General features: G+C 52.9%; 1 protein-coding gene across 1 annotated transcript in view; it reads left to right on the plus strand.

Annotated features, from left to right (window-relative positions):
* Positions 1 to 18545, plus strand: part of LOC140387097 (rho guanine nucleotide exchange factor 12-like) — a 235067-nt gene that overhangs the window by 139664 nt on the left and 76858 nt on the right. The window contains exon 9 of the mRNA XM_072470106.1: positions 16483 to 16594. Within this exon, the coding sequence (XP_072326207.1) occupies positions 16483 to 16594 (112 nt within the window). The remainder of the gene's footprint in view (positions 1 to 16482; positions 16595 to 18545) is intronic.

The raw sequence follows: 18545 nt of genomic DNA on the forward strand, positions 1-18545 counted from the left end.
CCCTGTATCAATCCCAAACTAATCTCACTGCTCGGCTCTCCTCCATAGCCCTGTATCAATCCCAAACTAATCCCACTGCTCGGCTCTCCTCCATAGCCCTGTATCAATCCCAAACTAATCCCACTGCTCGGCTCTCCTCCATAGCCCTGTATCAATCCCAAACTAATCCCACTGCTCGGCTCTCCTCCATAGCCTTGTATCAATCCCAAACTAATCCCACTGCTCGGCTCTCCTCCATAGCCTTGTATCAATCCCAAACTAATCCCACTGCTCGGCTCTCCTCCATAGCCCTGTATCAATCCCAAACTAATCCCACTGCTCGGCTCTCCTCCATAGCCCTGTATCAATCCCAAACTAATCTCACTGCTCTGCTCTCCTCCATAGCCCTGTATCAATCCCAAACTAATCCCAGTGATCGGCTCTCCTCCATAGCCCTGTATCAATCCCAAACTAATCCCACTGCTCCACTCTCCCTCTATCGCCCTGTATCAATCCCAAACTAATCCCAGTGCTCGGCTCTCCTCCATAGCCCTGTATCAATCCCAAACTAATCCCAGTGCTCGGCTCTCCTCCATAGCCCTGTATCAATCCCAAACTAATCCCAGTGCTCCACTCTCCCTCTATCGCCCTGTATCAATCCCAAACTAATCCCACTGCTCGGCTCTCCTCCATAGCCCTGTATCAATCCCAAACTAATCTCACTGCTCGGCTCTCCTCCATAGCCCTGTATCAATCCCAAACTAATCCCACTGCTCGGCTCTCCTCCATAGCCTTGTATCAATCCCAAACTAATCCCAGTGCTCCACTCTCCCTCTATCGCCCTGTATCAATCCCAAACTAATCCCACTGCTCGGCTCTCCTCCATAGCCCTGTATCAATCCCAAACTAATCCCACTGCTCCACTCTCCCTCTATCGCCCTGTATCAATCCCAAACTAATCCCACTGCTCGGCTCTCCTCCATAGCTCTGTATCAATCCCAAACTAATCCCACTGCTCGGCTCTCCTCCATAGCCCTGTATCAATCCCAAACTAATCCCACTGCTCGGCTCTCCCTCTATCGCCCTGTATCAATCCCAAACTAATCCCACTGCTCGGCTCTCCCTCTATCGCCCTGTATCAATCCCAAACTAATCTCACTGCTCGGCTCTCCTCCATAGCCCTGTATCAATCCCAAACTAATCCCACTGCTCGGCTCTCCTCCATAGCCCTGTATCAATCCCAAACTAATCCCACTGCTCGGCTCTCCTCCATAGCCCTGTATCAATCCCAAACTAATCTCACTGTTCGGCTCTCCTCCATAGCCCTGTATCAATCCCAAACTAATCCCAGTGCTCCACTCTCCCTCTATCGCCCTGTATCAATCCCAAACTAATCCCACTGCTCGGCTCTCCTCCATAGCCCTGTATCAATCCCAAACTAATCCCACTGCTCGGCTCTCCTCCATAGCCCTGTATCAATCCCAAACTAATCCCAGTGCTCCACTCTCCCTCTATCGCCCTGTATCAATCCCAAACTAATCCCACTGCTCCACTCTCCCTCTATCGCCCTGTATCAATCCCAAACTAATCCCAGTGCTCGGCTCTCCTCCATAGCCCTGTATCAATCCCAAACTAATCCCACTGCTCGGCTCTCCCTCCATAGCCCTGTATCAATCCCAAACTAATCCCACTGCTCCACTCTCCCTCTATCGCCCTGTATCAATCCCAAACTAATCCCAGTGCTCGGCTCTCCTCCATAGCCCTGTATCAATCCCAAACTAATCCCACTGCTCGGCTCTCCCTCCATAGCCCTGTATCAATCCCAAACTAATCTCACTGCTCGGCTCTCCTCCATAGCCCTGTATCAATCCCAAACTAATCCCACTGCTCGGCTCTCCTCCATAGCCCTGTATCAATCCCAAACTAATCCCACTGCTCGGCTCTCCTCCATAGCCCTGTATCAATCCCAAACTAATCCCACTGCTCGGCTCTCCTCCATAGCCCTGTATCAATCCCAAACTAATCTCACTGCTCGGCTCTCCTCCATAGCCCTGTATCAATCCCAAACTAATCCCAGTGCTCGGCTCTCCTCCAGAGCCTTGTATCAATCCCAAACTAATCCCACTGCTCGGCTCTCCTCCATAGCCCTGTATCAATCCCAAGCTAATCCCACTGCTCGGCTCTCCTCCATAGCCCTGTATCAATCCCAAACTAATCTCACTGCTCGGCTCTCCTCCATAGCCCTGTATCAATCCCAAACTAATCCCACTGCTCGGCTCTCCTCCATAGCCCTGTATCAATCCCAAACTAATCCCAGTGCTCCACTCTCCCTCTATCGCCCTGTATCAATCCCAAACTAATCCCACTGCTCGGCTCTCCTCCATAGCCCTGTATCAATCTCAAACTAATCCCACTGCTCGGCTCTCCCTCTATCGCCCTGTATCAATCCCAAACTAATCCCACTGCTCGGCTCTCCTCCATAGCCCTGTATCAATCCCAAACTAATCCCAGTGCTCCACTCTCCCTCTATCGCCCTGTATCAATCCCAAACTAATCCCACTGCTCGGCTCTCCTCCATAGCCCTGTATCAATCCCAAACTAATCCCACTGCTCGGCTCTCCCTCTATCGCCCTGTATCAATCCCAAACTAATCCCACTGCTCCACCCTCCCTCTATCGCCCTGTATCAATCCCAAACTAATCCCACTGCTCGGCTCTCCTCCATAGCCCTGTATCAATCCCAAACTAATCCCAGTGCTCGGCTCTCCTCCATAGCCCTGTATTAATCCCAAACTAATCCCACTGCTCGGCTCTCCTCCATAGCCCTGTATCAATCCCAAACTAATCCCACTGCTCGGCTCTCCTCCATAGCCCTGTATCAATCCCAAACTAATCCCACTGCTCGGCTCTCATCCATAGCCCTGTATCAATCCCAAACTAATCCCACTGCTCCACTCTCCCTCTATCGCCCTGTATCAATCCCAAACTAATCCCACTGCTCGGCTCTCCTCCATAGCCTTGTATCAATCCCAAACTAATCCCACTGCTCGGCTCTCCTCCATAGCCCTGTATCAATCCCAAACTAATCCCAGTGCTCCACTCTCCCTCTATCGCCCTGTATCAATCCCAAACTAATCCCACTGCTCGGCTCTCCCCCATAGCCCTGTATCAATCCCAAACTAATCCCACTGCTCGGCTCTCCTCCATAGCCTTGTATCAATCCCAAACTAATCCCACTGCTCGGCTCTCCTCCATAGCCCTGTATCAATCCCAAACTAATCCCAGTGCTCCACTCTCCCTCTATCGCCCTGTATCAATCCCAAACTAATCCCAGTGCTCGGCTCTCCTCCATAGCCCTGTATCAATCCCAAACTAATCCCACTGCTCGGCTCTCCTCCATAGCCCTGTATCAATCCCAAACTAATCCCACTGCTCGGCTCTCCTCCATAGCCCTGTATCAATCCCAAACTAATCCCAGTGCTCCACTCTCCCTCTATCGCCCTGTATCAATCCCAAACTAATCCCACTGCTCGGCTCTCCTCCATAGCCCTGTATCAATCCCAAGCTAATCCCACTGCTCGGCTCTCCTCCATAGCCTTGTATCAATCCCAAACTAATCCCACTGCTCGGCTCTCCTCCATAGCCCTGTATCAATCCCAAACTAATCCCACTGCTCGGCTCTCCTCCATAGCCCTGTATCAATCCCAAACTAATCCCAGTGCTCTGCTCTCCTCCATAGCCCTGTATCAATCCCAAACTAATCCCAGTGCTCCACTCTCCCTCTATCGCCCTGTATCAATCCCAAACTAATCCCACTGCTCGGCTCTCCTCCATAGCCCTGTATCAATCCCAAACTAATCCCACTGCTCGGCTCTCCTCCATAGCCTTGTATCAATCCCAAACTAATCCCACTGCTCGGCTCTCCCTCTATCGCCCTGTATCAATCCCAAACTAATCCCAGTGCTCCACTCTCCCTCTATCGCCCTGTATCAATCCCAAACTAATCCCACTGCACGGCTCTCCTCCATAGCCTTGTATCAATCCCAAACTAATCCCACTGCTCGGCTCTCCTCCATAGCCCTGTATCAATCCCAAACTAATCCCACTGCTCGGCTCTCCTCCATAGCCCTGTATCAATCCCAAACTAATCCCAGTGCTCCACTCTCCCTCTATCGCCCTGTATCAATCCCAAACTAATCCCACTGCTCGGCTCTCCTCCATAGCCCTGTATCAATCCCAAACTAATCCCACTGCTCGGCTCTCCTCCATAGCCCTGTATCAATCCCAAACTAATCCCAGTGCTCCACTCTCCCTCTATCGCCCTGTATCAATCCCAAACTAATCCCACTGCTCGGCTCTCCTCCATAGCCCTGTATCAATCCCAAACTAATCCCACTGCTCGGCTCTCCTCCATAGCCCTGTATCAATCCCAAGCTAATCCCACTGCTCGGCTCTCCTCCATAGCCTTGTATCAATCCCAAACTAATCCCAGTGCTCGGCTCTCCTCCATAGCCCTGTATCAATCCCAAACTAATCCCACTGCTCGGCTCTCCTCCATAGCCTTGTATCAATCCCAAACTAATCCCACTGCTCGGCTCTCCTCCATAGCCCTGTATCAATCCCAAACTAATCCCACTGCTCGGCTCTCCTCCATAGCCTTGTATCAATCCCAAACTAATCCCACTGCTCGGCTCTCCTCCATAGCCCTGTATCAATCCCAAACTAATCCCACTGCTCGGCTCTCCTCCATAGCCTTGTATCAATCCCAAACTAATCCCACTGCTCGGCTCTCCTCCATAGCCCTGTATCAATCCCAAACTAATCCCACTGCTCGGCTCTCCTCCATAGCCTTGTATCAATCCCAAACTAATCCCACTGCTCGGCTCTCCCTCTATCGCCCTGTATCAATCCCAAACTAATCCCACTGCTCGGCTCTCCTCCATAGCCTTGTATCAATCCCAATCTAATCCCACTGCTCGGCTCTCCTCCATAGCCCTGTATCAATCCCAAACTAATCCCAGTGCTCCACTCTCCCTCTATCGCCCTGTATCAATCCCAAACTAATCCCAGTGCTCCACCCTCCCTCTATCGCCCTGTATCAATCCCAAACTAATCTCACTGCTCGGCTCTCCTCCATAGCCTTGTATCAATCCCAAACTAATCCCACTGCTCGGCTCTCCTCCATAGCCCTGTATCAATCCCAAACTAATCCCAGTGCTCCACTCTCCCTCTATCGCCCTGTATCAATCCCAAACTAATCCCAGTGCTCGGCTCTCCTCCATAGCCCTGTATCAATCCCAAACTAATCCCACTGCTCGGCTCTCCTCCATAGCCCTGTATCAATCCCAAACTAATCCCACTGCTCGGCTCTCCTCCATAGCCCTGTATCAATCCCAAACTAATCCCAGTGCTCCACTCTCCCTCTATCGCCCTGTATCAATCCCAAACTAATCTCACTGCTCGGCTCTCCTCCATAGCCTTGTATCAATCCCAAACTAATCCCAGTGCTCCACTCTCCCTCTATCGCCCTGTATCAATCCCAAACTAATCCCACTGCTCGGCTCTCCTCCATAGCCCTGTATCAATCCCAAACTAATCCCACTGCTCCACTCTCCCTCTATCGCCCTGTATCAATCCCAAACTAATCCCACTGCTCGGCTCTCCTCCATAGCCCTGTATCAATCCCAAACTAATCCCACTGCTCGGCTCTCCTCCATAGTCCTGTATCAATCCCAAACTAATCCCACTGCTTCACTCTCCCTCTATCGCCCTGTATCAATCCCAAACTAATCCCACTGCTCGGCTCTCCTCCATAGCCCTGTATCAATCCCAAACTAATCCCAGTGCTCGGCTCTCCTCCATAGCCCTGTATCAATCCCAAACTAATCCCAGTGCTCCACTCTCCCTCTATCGCCCTGTATCAATCCCAAACTAATCCCACTGCTCGGCTCTCCTCCATAGCCCTGTATCAATCCCAAACTAATCCCACTGCTCGGCTCTCCTCCATAGCCCTGTATCAATCCCAAACTAATCCCAGTGCTCGGCTCTCCTCCATAGCCCTGTATCAATCCCAAACTAATCCCAGTGCTCCACTCTCCCTCTATCGCCCTGTATCAATCCCAAACTAATCCCACTGCTCGGCTCTCCTCCATAGCCCTGTATCAATCCCAAACTAATCTCACTGCTCGGCTCTCCTCCATAGCCCTGTATCAATCCCAAACTAATCCCAGTGCTCGGCTCTCCTCCATAGCCCTGTATCAATCCCAAACTAATCCCAGTGCTCGGCTCTCCTCCATAGCCCTGTATCAATCCCAAACTAATCCCAGTGCTCCACTCTCCCTCTATCGCCCTGTATCAATCCCAAACTAATCCCACTGCTCGGCTCTCCTCCATAGCCCTGTATCAATCCCAAACTAATCCCACTGCTCGGCTCTCCTCCATAGCCCTGTATCAATCCCAAACTAATCCCAGTGCTCGGCTCTCCTCCATAGCCCTGTATCAATCCCAAACTAATCCCAGTGCTCCACTCTCCCTCTATCGCCCTGTATCAATCCCAAACTAATCCCAGTGCTCGGCTCTCCTCCATAGCCCTGTATCAATCCCAAACTAATCCCACTGCTCGGCTCTCCTCCATAGCCCTGTATCAATCCCAAACTAATCCCACTGCTCGGCTCTCCTCCATAGCCCTGTATCAATCCCAAACTAATCCCACTGCTCGGCTCTCCTCCATAGCCCTGTATCAATCCCAAACTAATCCCACTGCTCGGCTCTCCTCCATAGCCCTGTATCAATCCCAAACTAATCCCACTGCTCGGCTCTCCTCCATAGCCCTGTATCAATCCCAAACTAATCCCACTGCTCGGCACTCCTCCATAGCCCTGTATCAATCCCAAACTAATCCCACTGCTCGGCTCTCCTCCATAGCCCTGTATCAATCCCAAACTAATCCCACTGCTCGGCTCTCCCTCTATCGCCCTGTATCAATCCCAAACTAATCCCAGTGCTCCACTCTCCCTCTATCGCCCTGTATCAATCCCAAACTAATCCCACTGCTCGGCTCTCCTCCATAGCCCTGTATCAATCCCAAACTAATCCCACTGCTCGGCTCTCCTCCATAGCCCTGTATCAATCCCAAACTAATCCCACTGCTCGGCTCTCCTCCATAGCCCTGTATCAATCCCAAACTAATCCCACTGCTCGGCTCTCCCTCTATCGCCCTGTATCAATCCCAAACTAATCCCACTGCTCGGCTCTCCTCCATAGCCCTGTATCAATCCCAAACTAATCCCACTGCTCGGCTCTCCTCCATAGCCCTGTATCAATCCCAAACTAATCCCACTGCTCGGCTCTCCCTCTATCGCCCTGTATCAATCCCAAACTAATCCCACTGCTCGGCTCTCCTCCATAGCCCTGTATCAATCCCAAACTAATCCCACTGCTCGGCTCTCCTCCATAGCCCTGTATCAATCCCAAACTAATCCCAGTGCTCCACTCTCCCTCTATCGCCCTGTATCAATCCCAAACTAATCCCACTGCTCGGCTCTCCTCCATAGCCTTGTATCAATCCCAAACTAATCCCACTGCTCGGCTCTCCTCCATAGCCCTGTATCAATCCCAAACTAATCCCAGTGCTCGGCTCTCCTCCATAGCCCTGTATCAATCCCAAACTAATCCCACTGCTCGGCTCTCCTCCATAGCCTTGTATCAATCCCAAACTAATCCCACTGCTCCACTCTCCCTCTATCGCGCTGTATCAATCCCAAACTAATCCCACTGCTCCACTCTCCCTCTATCGCCCTGTATCAATCCCAAACTAATCCCACTGCTCCACTCTCCCTCTATCGCCCTGTATCAATCCCAAACTAATCTCACTGCTCAGCTCTCCTCCATAGCCCTGTATCAATCCCAAACTAATCCCACTGCTCGGCTCTCCTCCATAGCCCTGTATCAATCCCAAACTAATCCCACTGCTCGGCTCTCCTCCATAGCCCTGTATCAATCCCAAACTAATCCCACTGCTCCACTCTCCCTCTATCGCCCTGTATCAATCCCAAACTAATCTCACTGCTCAGCTCTCCTCCATAGCCCTGTATCAATCCCAAACTAATCCCACTGCTCGGCTCTCCTCCATAGCCCTGTATCAATCCCAAACTAATCCCACTGCTCGGCTCTCCTCCATAGCCCTGTATCAATCCCAAACTAATCCCACTGCTCGGCTCTCCTCCATAGCCCTGTATCAATCCCAAACTAATCCCACTGCTCGGCTCTCCTCCATAGCCCTGTATCAATCCCAAACTAATCCCACTGCTCGGCTCTCCTCCATAGCCCTGTATCAATCCCAAACTAATCCCACTGCTCGGCTCTCCTCCATAGCCTTGTATCAATCCCAAACTAATCCCACTGCTCGGCTCTCCTCCATAGCCCTGTATCAATCCCAAACTAATCCCACTGCTCGGCTCTCCTCCATAGCCCTGTATCAATCCCAAACTAATCCCAGTGCTCCACTCTCCCTCTATCGCCCTGTATCAATCCCAAACTAATCCCACTGCTCGGCTCTCCTCCATAGCCCTGTATCAATCCCAAACTAATCCCACTGCTTCACTCTCCCTCTATCGCCCTGTATCAATCCCAAACTAATCCCACTGCTCGGCTCTCCTCCATAGCCCTGTATCAATCCCAAACTAATCCCAGTGCTCGGCTCTCCTCCATAGCCCTGTATCAATCCCAAACTAATCCCAGTGCTCCACTCTCCCTCTATCGCCCTGTATCAATCCCAAACTAATCCCACTGCTCGGCTCTCCTCCATAGCCCTGTATCAATCCCAAACTAATCCCACTGCTCGGCTCTCCTCCATAGCCCTGTATCAATCCCAAACTAATCCCAGTGCTCGGCTCTCCTCCATAGCCCTGTATCAATCCCAAACTAATCCCAGTGCTCCACTCTCCCTCTATCGCCCTGTATCAATCCCAAACTAATCCCACTGCTCGGCTCTCCTCCATAGCCCTGTATCAATCCCAAACTAATCTCACTGCTCGGCTCTCCTCCATAGCCCTGTATCAATCCCAAACTAATCCCAGTGCTCGGCTCTCCTCCATAGCCCTGTATCAATCCCAAACTAATCCCAGTGCTCGGCTCTCCTCCATAGCCCTGTATCAATCCCAAACTAATCCCAGTGCTCCACTCTCCCTCTATCGCCCTGTATCAATCCCAAACTAATCCCACTGCTCGGCTCTCCTCCATAGCCCTGTATCAATCCCAAACTAATCCCACTGCTCGGCTCTCCTCCATAGCCCTGTATCAATCCCAAACTAATCCCAGTGCTCGGCTCTCCTCCATAGCCCTGTATCAATCCCAAACTAATCCCAGTGCTCCACTCTCCCTCTATCGCCCTGTATCAATCCCAAACTAATCCCAGTGCTCGGCTCTCCTCCATAGCCCTGTATCAATCCCAAACTAATCCCACTGCTCGGCTCTCCTCCATAGCCCTGTATCAATCCCAAACTAATCCCACTGCTCGGCTCTCCTCCATAGCCCTGTATCAATCCCAAACTAATCCCACTGCTCGGCTCTCCTCCATAGCCCTGTATCAATCCCAAACTAATCCCACTGCTCGGCTCTCCTCCATAGCCCTGTATCAATCCCAAACTAATCCCACTGCTCGGCTCTCCTCCATAGCCCTGTATCAATCCCAAACTAATCCCACTGCTCGGCTCTCCTCCATAGCCCTGTATCAATCCCAAACTAATCCCACTGCTCGGCTCTCCTCCATAGCCCTGTATCAATCCCAAACTAATCCCACTGCTCGGCTCTCCCTCTATCGCCCTGTATCAATCCCAAACTAATCCCAGTGCTCCACTCTCCCTCTATCGCCCTGTATCAATCCCAAACTAATCCCACTGCTCGGCTCTCCTCCATAGCCCTGTATCAATCCCAAACTAATCCCACTGCTCGGCTCTCCTCCATAGCCCTGTATCAATCCCAAACTAATCCCACTGCTCGGCTCTCCTCCATAGCCCTGTATCAATCCCAAACTAATCCCACTGCTCGGCTCTCCCTCTATCGCCCTGTATCAATCCCAAACTAATCCCACTGCTCGGCTCTCCTCCATAGCCCTGTATCAATCCCAAACTAATCCCACTGCTCGGCTCTCCTCCATAGCCCTGTATCAATCCCAAACTAATCCCACTGCTCGGCTCTCCCTCTATCGCCCTGTATCAATCCCAAACTAATCCCACTGCTCGGCTCTCCTCCATAGCCCTGTATCAATCCCAAACTAATCCCACTGCTCGGCTCTCCTCCATAGCCCTGTATCAATCCCAAACTAATCCCAGTGCTCCACTCTCCCTCTATCGCCCTGTATCAATCCCAAACTAATCCCACTGCTCGGCTCTCCTCCATAGCCCTGTATCAATCCCAAACTAATCCCACTGCTCGGCTCTCCTCCATAGCCCTGTATCAATCCCAAACTAATCCCACTGCTCGGCTCTCCTCCATAGCCTTGTATCAATCCCAAACTAATCCCACTGCTCGGCTCTCCTCCATAGCCCTGTATCAATCCCAAACTAATCCCACTGCTCGGCTCTCCTCCATAGCCTTGTATCAATCCCAAACTAATCCCACTGCTCCACTCTCCCTCTATCGCGCTGTATCAATCCCAAACTAATCCCACTGCTCCACTCTCCCTCTATCGCGCTGTATCAATCCCAAACTAATCCCACTGCTCGGCTCTCCTCCATAGCCCTGTATCAATCCCAAACTAATCCCACTGCTCCACTCTCCCTCTATCGCCCTGTATCAATCCCAAACTAATCCCAGTGCTCGGCTCTCCTCCATAGCCCTGTATCAATCCCAAACTAATCCCAGTGCTCCACTCTCCCTCTATCGCCCTGTATCAATCCCAAACTAATCCCACTGCTCGGCTCTCCTCCATAGCCCTGTATCAATCCCAAACTAATCCCACTGCTCGGCTCTCCTCCATAGCCCTGTATCAATCCCAAACTAATCCCACTGCTCGGCTCTCCTCCATAGCCTTGTATCAATCCCAAACTAATCCCACTGCTCCACTCTCCCTCTATCGCCCTGTATCAATCCCAAACTAATCCCACTGCTCCACTCTCCCTCTATCGCCCTGTATCAATCCCAAACTAATCTCACTGCTCGGCTCTCCTCCATAGCCCTGTATCAATCCCAAACTAATCCCACTGCTCGGCTCTCCTCCATAGCCCTGTATCAATCCCAAACTAATCCCACTGCTCGGCTCTCCTCCATAGCCCTGTATCAATCCCAAACTAATCCCAGTGCTCGGCTCTCCTCCATAGCCCTGTATCAATCCCAAACTAATCCCACTGCTCGGCTCTCCTCCATAGCCCTGTATCAATCCCAAACTAATCCCACTGCTCGGCTCTCCTCCATAGCCCTGTATCAATCCCAAACTAATCCCAGTGCTCGGCTCTCCTCCATAGCCCTGTATCAATCCCAAACTAATCCCACTGCTCGGCTCTCCTCCATAGCCTTGTATCAATCCCAAACTAATCCCACTGCTCCACCCTCCCTCTATCGCCCTGTATCAATCCCTTACTAATCTCACTCTGTCGCTCTCTCCCCAGAGCCCTGTATCAATCCCACACTAATCCCACTGCCCCACTCTTTTCCCCATAGCCCTGGGTCAATCCCAAACTAATTCCACTGTCCCACTTTCTCCCCATTAACCATATATGAACCCCAAACTAATCCCACTCCCACTCATCGCCCTGTATTAATGCCAAACTAATCCCACTGCCACACTCTTTACCCATATCTCTGCATTAATGCCAAACTAATCACACTGCCTGGCTCTCTCTCCCCATTGCCCTGCATCAGTCACAAACTAATCTCACTGCCCCGCTCTCCTCCGTAACCCTGTATCAATCCCAAACTACTCCCAACCATAACTCTGTATCAATCCCAAACTGCTCCCAACCATAACTCTGTATCAATCCCAAACTGCTCCCAACCATAACTCTATCAATCCCAAACTGCTCCCAACCATAACTCTGTATCAATTCCAAACTGCTCCCTACCATAACTCTGTATCAATCCCAAACTGCTCCCAACCATAACTCTTATCAATCCCAAACTGCTCCCAACCATAACTCTATCAATCCCAAACTGCTCCCAACCATAACTCTGTATCAATCCCAAACTGCTCCCAACCATAACTGTATCAATCCCAAACTGCTCCCAACCATAACTCTGTAACAATCCCAAACTGCTGCCAACCATAACTCTATCAATCCCAAACTGCTCCCAACCATAACTATGTATCAACCCCAAACTGCTCCCAACCATAACTCTGTATCAATCCCAAACTGCTCTCACTGCCCCACTTTCTCCCCATAACCCTGTAACAATCCCAAACTAATCCCATATTCACCCATAGCCCTGTAACAATCCTACTCTTATCTGACTGCCTGCTCTCTCCCCATAGCCCTTCATCAAAACCAACCAAGTCCACTCCCACCCATAGCCCTGTGTCCATCCCAAACTAATCCCTCTGTCCCATTGTCTCTCCAAAGCCCTGTATCAATCCCAAACAAATCCCACTCCTACCCATAGCTCTGTAACAATCCCAAACTAATCTCACTCCCACCCTGAGCCCTGTATCAATTCCAAACTAATCCTACGACCCCATTCTTCGCATAGCCCTGTATTAATCCTACACTAATCCGACTGACCCACTCTCTCCCCATAGTACTGTATCAATTCCAAACAAATCGCACTCATAGCCCTGCATCAATCCCAAACTAATCCAATTGCTCCATTCTCCCTCCATTGCCCTGTATCAATCCCTTACAGTCTCACTATCTCGTTCTCTCCCCAGAGCCCTGTATCAATCCCAAAATAATCCCATTGCCCCCTCTTCTCTCCCCGTAGTGCTGCATTAAACCCACTGCTCCACTCTTTTCCCCATAGCCCTGGATCAATCCAAACTAATCCCACTGTCTCACTCTCTCCATAGCCCTGTATCAACCCCATTGTAATCACAGTGCCCCACTCCTTCCATAGTCCTGCATTAATCCCAAATTAATCCCTCTGCCTCTCACTCTCCTCATAGCCCTGTATCAATCCCACACTAATCTCACTACCCCACCATCTCCCCTCGCCCTGGAGCAATCCCATACTCTCCATTTCCTCAATCCCACCACGGAGAACCTGGGTGTGGGAGAATGTGTGATTGCCCCTGTTCCCAGGAAATGTCCTGGCCTGCTGCGGATAGTTCTGTGCTGCTGGCTGTGTGATGGACTAGGTGGGGGGCCACCACAGGGGATGTAGAAACTGCACAGAACTCCAAACCTGGGTTGCTTGTTCCCTCTACACCCTGCCCGATGTCCATGGTCTCACTGCTCTGTAGTGGGTATGAACCCAACCTTCTCCACCTCACCTGCTCCTTCAAACCCAGGGGAAAAGAGAGTGGAGCTCCCGTTGCAAAGTTGGGAGAGTTAGGCGGGATCACAATGCCTTCGCGGCTGAATATCCCATCAGTATACGGGCTTGCCCGCCAGTAGTGGACGCTTGGAAGCGTAAACGTGGTTTTCCACGTCTTACCCTGTCAAAAACTCTTTTCGACAATGCCTTTGACCTGCATCAGGTCAACTCTCGACCTTCCCCCACTGGTGACACAACCACATTGGTGAGCTGTGCTTGGCAAGAGATTGAGACCCAGCGCCCAATGAGAGGAGCTGATGCATCCTTGATGGCCTGCTGGGAGCTCAATGATTCACCATAGTCCTGTATCAAGACCAAACTAGTCGCAGTGCCCCACTCTCTTTGGATTTGAAGGCTATCCAACATCCAATCCTGCATGGTTATTGGCAAGAGTGCTCCTTGTGTAAACTCCGACCTCCCATTACTGACACCATCCCTGCATCGGACTTCTCCTGAACTTGGGGAGTCACATTTCATCCCATGATCACCTTTCAACCATATCTTCTCCAGCACGGAGACCGCCTATTTCCACCTCCATAACACCGCTCCTGCTTCAGCTGTTCTACTGCTGAAGCCCTCAGCCCCAGCCTCGTTTCCATCATCAGCATTGAATATTCCATTGTACTTCTGCCCGGCTTCTCACAGACGGCCCTGTGTAACCATGAGTACATCTAAACCTCCCTGGCTTGCTCGCTCAGCTACACTGCCTCCCAGTGGGACACAACTTCAACATTACAATTCTCATCCAGGGTTTCAAAGCACACCGTGACCTGCCTACCTCAACAGCCCTCCTTTTCATGGAACCTCCCCCAGCCTCTACAACCCTCCCTATCTCTGTAACCTCCTCCATCCGCTCCACCCCTCCCTATCTCTGTAAACTCATCCAGACCCTAGAACCCTTCCTTTCTCTGTAACATCCTCCAGCACCGACAACAGTCCCTATCTCTGTAACACCCTCCAGTTCCCTACATCCCTCCTTACCTCTGTAACCTCCTCCAGCCCCTACGACACTCCCCATCTCTATCCTCCTCCAGCCCCTACATTCCCTCCCTATCTCTGTAACCTCCTCCAGCCTCCAAAATCCCCTCCCTATTTCTGTAACCTCCTCCAGCCCCTACACCCCTCCCTGCCTTTGTAACCTCCTCCAGCCCCTCCAACCCTCCCTATCTCTGTAACCTCCTCCAGACCCTACAACCCTCCCTATCTCTGTAACCTCCTCCAGCCTCTACATCCCTCCCAATCTCTGTAACCTTCTCCAGTTCCTCCAACCCTCCCTATCTCTGTAACCTCCTCCAGTTCCCTACACCCCTCCCTATCATTGTTATGCCCTCCAGCCCCTACACCCCTCCCTATCTCTGTAACACCCTCCAGCCCCTCCAACCCTCCCTATCTCTGTAACCTCCTCCAGCTCCTCCTATCTCTGTAACCTCCTCCAGTTCCCTACATCCCTCCCTATCTCTGTAACCTCCTCCAGTTCCCTACATCCCTCCCTATCTCTAACCCCCTCCAACCCTCCCTATCTCTGTAATCTGCTCCAGCCCCTCCACCTCCCGCTCTGTAACCTCCTCCAGACCCTCCAACCCTCCCTGTCTCTACCCTACTCCAGCCTCTCCACCTCCCCTATCTCTGTAACCTCCTTACACCCCCTACAACCCTCCTATCTCTGTAACCTCCTCCAGCCTCTCCACCTCCCCTATCTTTAATTCCCTCGAGCCCCTACAACTCTCCCTGTCTCTGTAACCTCCTCCAGCCTCTCCACCTCCCCTGTCTCTGTAACCTCCTCCAGCTCCTCCAACCCTCCATATCTCTGTAACCTCCTCCAGTTCCCTACATCCCTCCCTATCTCTGTAACCCCCTCCAGCCCCACCAACCCTCCCTATCTCTGTAACCTCCTCCAGCCTCACCACCTCCCCTATCTCTGTAACCTCCTCCAGCACCTACATCCCTCCCTATGTCTGTAACCTCCTCCAGCCCATCCAACCCTCCGTCTCTGTAACCTCCTCCAGCTCCTCCAACCCTCCCTATCTCTGTAACCTCCTCCAGTTCCCTACATCCCTCCCTGTCTCTGTAACCCCCTCCAGCCCTTCCAAACCTCCCTCTCTCTGTAACCTCCTCCAGCCCCACCAACCCTCCCTATCTCTGTAACCTCCTCCAGCCTCTCCACCTCCCCTATCTCTAATCCCCTCCAGCCCCACCAACTCTCCCTGTCTCTGTAACCTCCTCCAGCCTCTCCACCTCCCCTGTCTCTGTAACCTCCTCCAGCACCTACATTCCTCCCTATCTCTGTAACCTCCTCCAACCCATCCAACCCTCTGTCTCTGTAAGCTCCTCCAACCCTCCCTATCTCTGTAACCTCCTCCAGTTCCCTACATCCCTCCCTATCTCTGTAACCCCCTCCAGCCCTTCCAAACCTCCCTCTCTCTGTAACCTCCTCCAGCCCCACCAACTCTCCCTATCTCCCCTATCTCTGTAACCTCCTTACAGCCCCTACAACCCTCCTATCTCTGTAACCTCCTCCAGCCTCTCCACCTCCCCTTTCTCTGTAACCTCCTCCAGCCCATCCAACCCGCCGTCTCTGTAACCTCCTCCAGCTCCTCCAACCCTCCCTATCTCTGTAACCTCCTCCAGCCACAACAACCCTCCCTATCTCTGTAACCTCCTCCAGTTCCTCCAACCCTCCCTATCTCTGTAACCTCCTCAAGCTGTACAACTCTGTGAGATGTTCCAATGCTGGCAGTATAAGCCTTTCACTGAGTTCCACTGCTCCACCAATGGCGGCCATGCCTTCAGATGTCGGGGCCGTAAATTTGGGAATTCCCTCCATAAACCTCTCTCCCCTCTCTTTATCTCCCCCTTAAAGACGGTCCCGAAAACTGACCGCTTTGCCCAAGGTGGTTATTACCTGTCTTCTCCGAATCTGGCTCGTTGTCACATTTTCACTGGCTTTATGCCCCTGTGCAATCGTTTGGTATTTCTTACTCTAGTAAAGGTGGTGTTTAAAGGTAAATTGTTCTTGCTGACTGAGTGTTGTGCTGTGCAGGGGCCTACACCAAAGAAGGACAGCGAACCAGTCAAGCCAGATGAAAAGAAGAGGAAAGGGATTGGCAGCATTTTGGACCTGAGGCGACAGCCCCGCAACGAGCCCAGCAGCAGTGAGTGGCCAACACGTAGCCCTTCCTCCGTAGTGCCTGCTCATAGATAGTGCAGACCCTCTGCACTGGGGAGGGTGACCGGGGACCCTCTGCACTGGGGAGGGCGACCGGGGACCCTCTGCACTGTGGAGGGGGGAGTGGACCCTCTGCACTGGAGAGGGCGACTGGGACCCTCTGCACTGGGGAGGGCGATAGGGGACCCTCTGCACTGGGGAGAGCGATAGGGACCCTCGGCACTGGGGAGGGGGATCGGGGGACCCTTTGCACTGGGGAGGGCGATAGTGGACCCTCTGCACTGGGGAGGGCGATACTGGACCCTCTGCACTGGGGAGGGCGATAGTGGGCCCTCTGCTCTGGGCAGGGCCATAGTGGACCCTTTGCACTGGGGAGGGAGATTGGGGGACCCTCTGCACTGGGGAGGGAAATCATAGATTATCATAGAATTTACAGTGCAGAAGGAGGCCATTCGGCCCATCGAGTCTGCACCGGCTCTTGGAAAGAGCACCCTACCCAAGATCAACACCTCCAGCCTATCCCCATAATCCAGTAACCCCACCCAACACTAAGGGCAATTTTGGACACTAAGGGCAATTTATCATGGCCAATCCACCTAACCTGCACATCTTTGGGCTGTGGGAGGAAACCGGAGCACCCGGAGGAAACCCACGCACACACAGGGAGGATGTGCAGACTCCACACAGACAGTGACGCAAGCCGGAATTGAACCTGGGACCCTGGAGCTGTGAAGCAATTGTGCTAACCACCATGCTACCGTGCTGCCCGTATCAAGGACCCTCTGCACTGGGGAGGGCTATCGGGGGACCCACTCTGCTGGGAGGAGGATTGGGGATCCTCTACACAGGGGAGGGGGATTGGGGGACCCTCTACACAGGGGAGGAGCATTGGGGACCCTCTACACTGGGAAGGGGGATTGGGGACCCTCTGCACTGGAAAGGGGGATTGGGGACCCTCTACACGGGAGGGGGATTGGGGACCCTCTACACTGGGGGAGGGGGGATTGGGGACCCTCTACACAGGGTAGGGGGATTGGGGGACCCTCTGCACTGGGAGGGGGATTGGGGACCCTCTGCACTGGGGAAGGCGCTAGGGGACTTTCTGCACTGGGGAGGGGGATCGGGGGACCCTCTGCACTGAGGAGTGAGATCGGGGGACCATCTGCACTGGGGAGGGCAATAGTGGACCCTCTGCACTGGGGAGGGGGATGGGAGCACCCTCCGCACTGGGGAGGGGGATCGGGGGACCCTCTGCACTGGGAGCGGGATTGGGGGTCCCTCTGCACTGGGGAGGGGGATCGGGGGACTCTCTGCACTGGGGTGGGCGATAGGGGGCCCTCTGCACTGGGGAAAGTGCTAGGGGACTCTCTGCACTGGGGAGGGGGATCGGGGGACCCTCTGCACTGGGGAGGGGGATCGGGGGACCCTCTGCACTGTGGAGGGGGATCGGGGGACCCTCTGCACTGTGGAGGGGGATCGGGGGACCATCTGCAATGGGGAGGGCAATAGTGGACCCTCTGCACTGGGGAGCGGGATTGGATGTCCCTCTGCACTGGGAGGGAGATCGGGGGACACTCTGCACTGGGGTGGGCGAAAGGGGGCCCTCTGCACTGGGGAGGGCGATAGGGGACCCTCTGCACTGGGGAGGGGGATCGGGGGACCCTCTGCACTGGGGAGGGCGATAGGGGACCCTCTGCACTGGGGAGGGCGATAGTGGACCCTCTGCACTGGAGAAGGCGATAGTGGACCCTCGGCATTGGGGAGGGCGATAGTGGACCCTCTGCACTGGGAACGGCGATAGTGGATCCTCTGCACTGGGGAAGACGATAGTGGACCCTTTGCACTGGGGAGGGCGATAGTGGATCCTCTGCACTGGGAACGGCGATAGTGGACCCTCTGCACTGGGGAGGGGGATAGTTGACCCTCTGCACTGGGGA

Source organism: Scyliorhinus torazame, chromosome 12 (assembly GCF_047496885.1).
Source record: "Scyliorhinus torazame isolate Kashiwa2021f chromosome 12, sScyTor2.1, whole genome shotgun sequence".
Taxonomy (NCBI): Eukaryota; Metazoa; Chordata; class Chondrichthyes; order Carcharhiniformes; family Scyliorhinidae; genus Scyliorhinus; species Scyliorhinus torazame.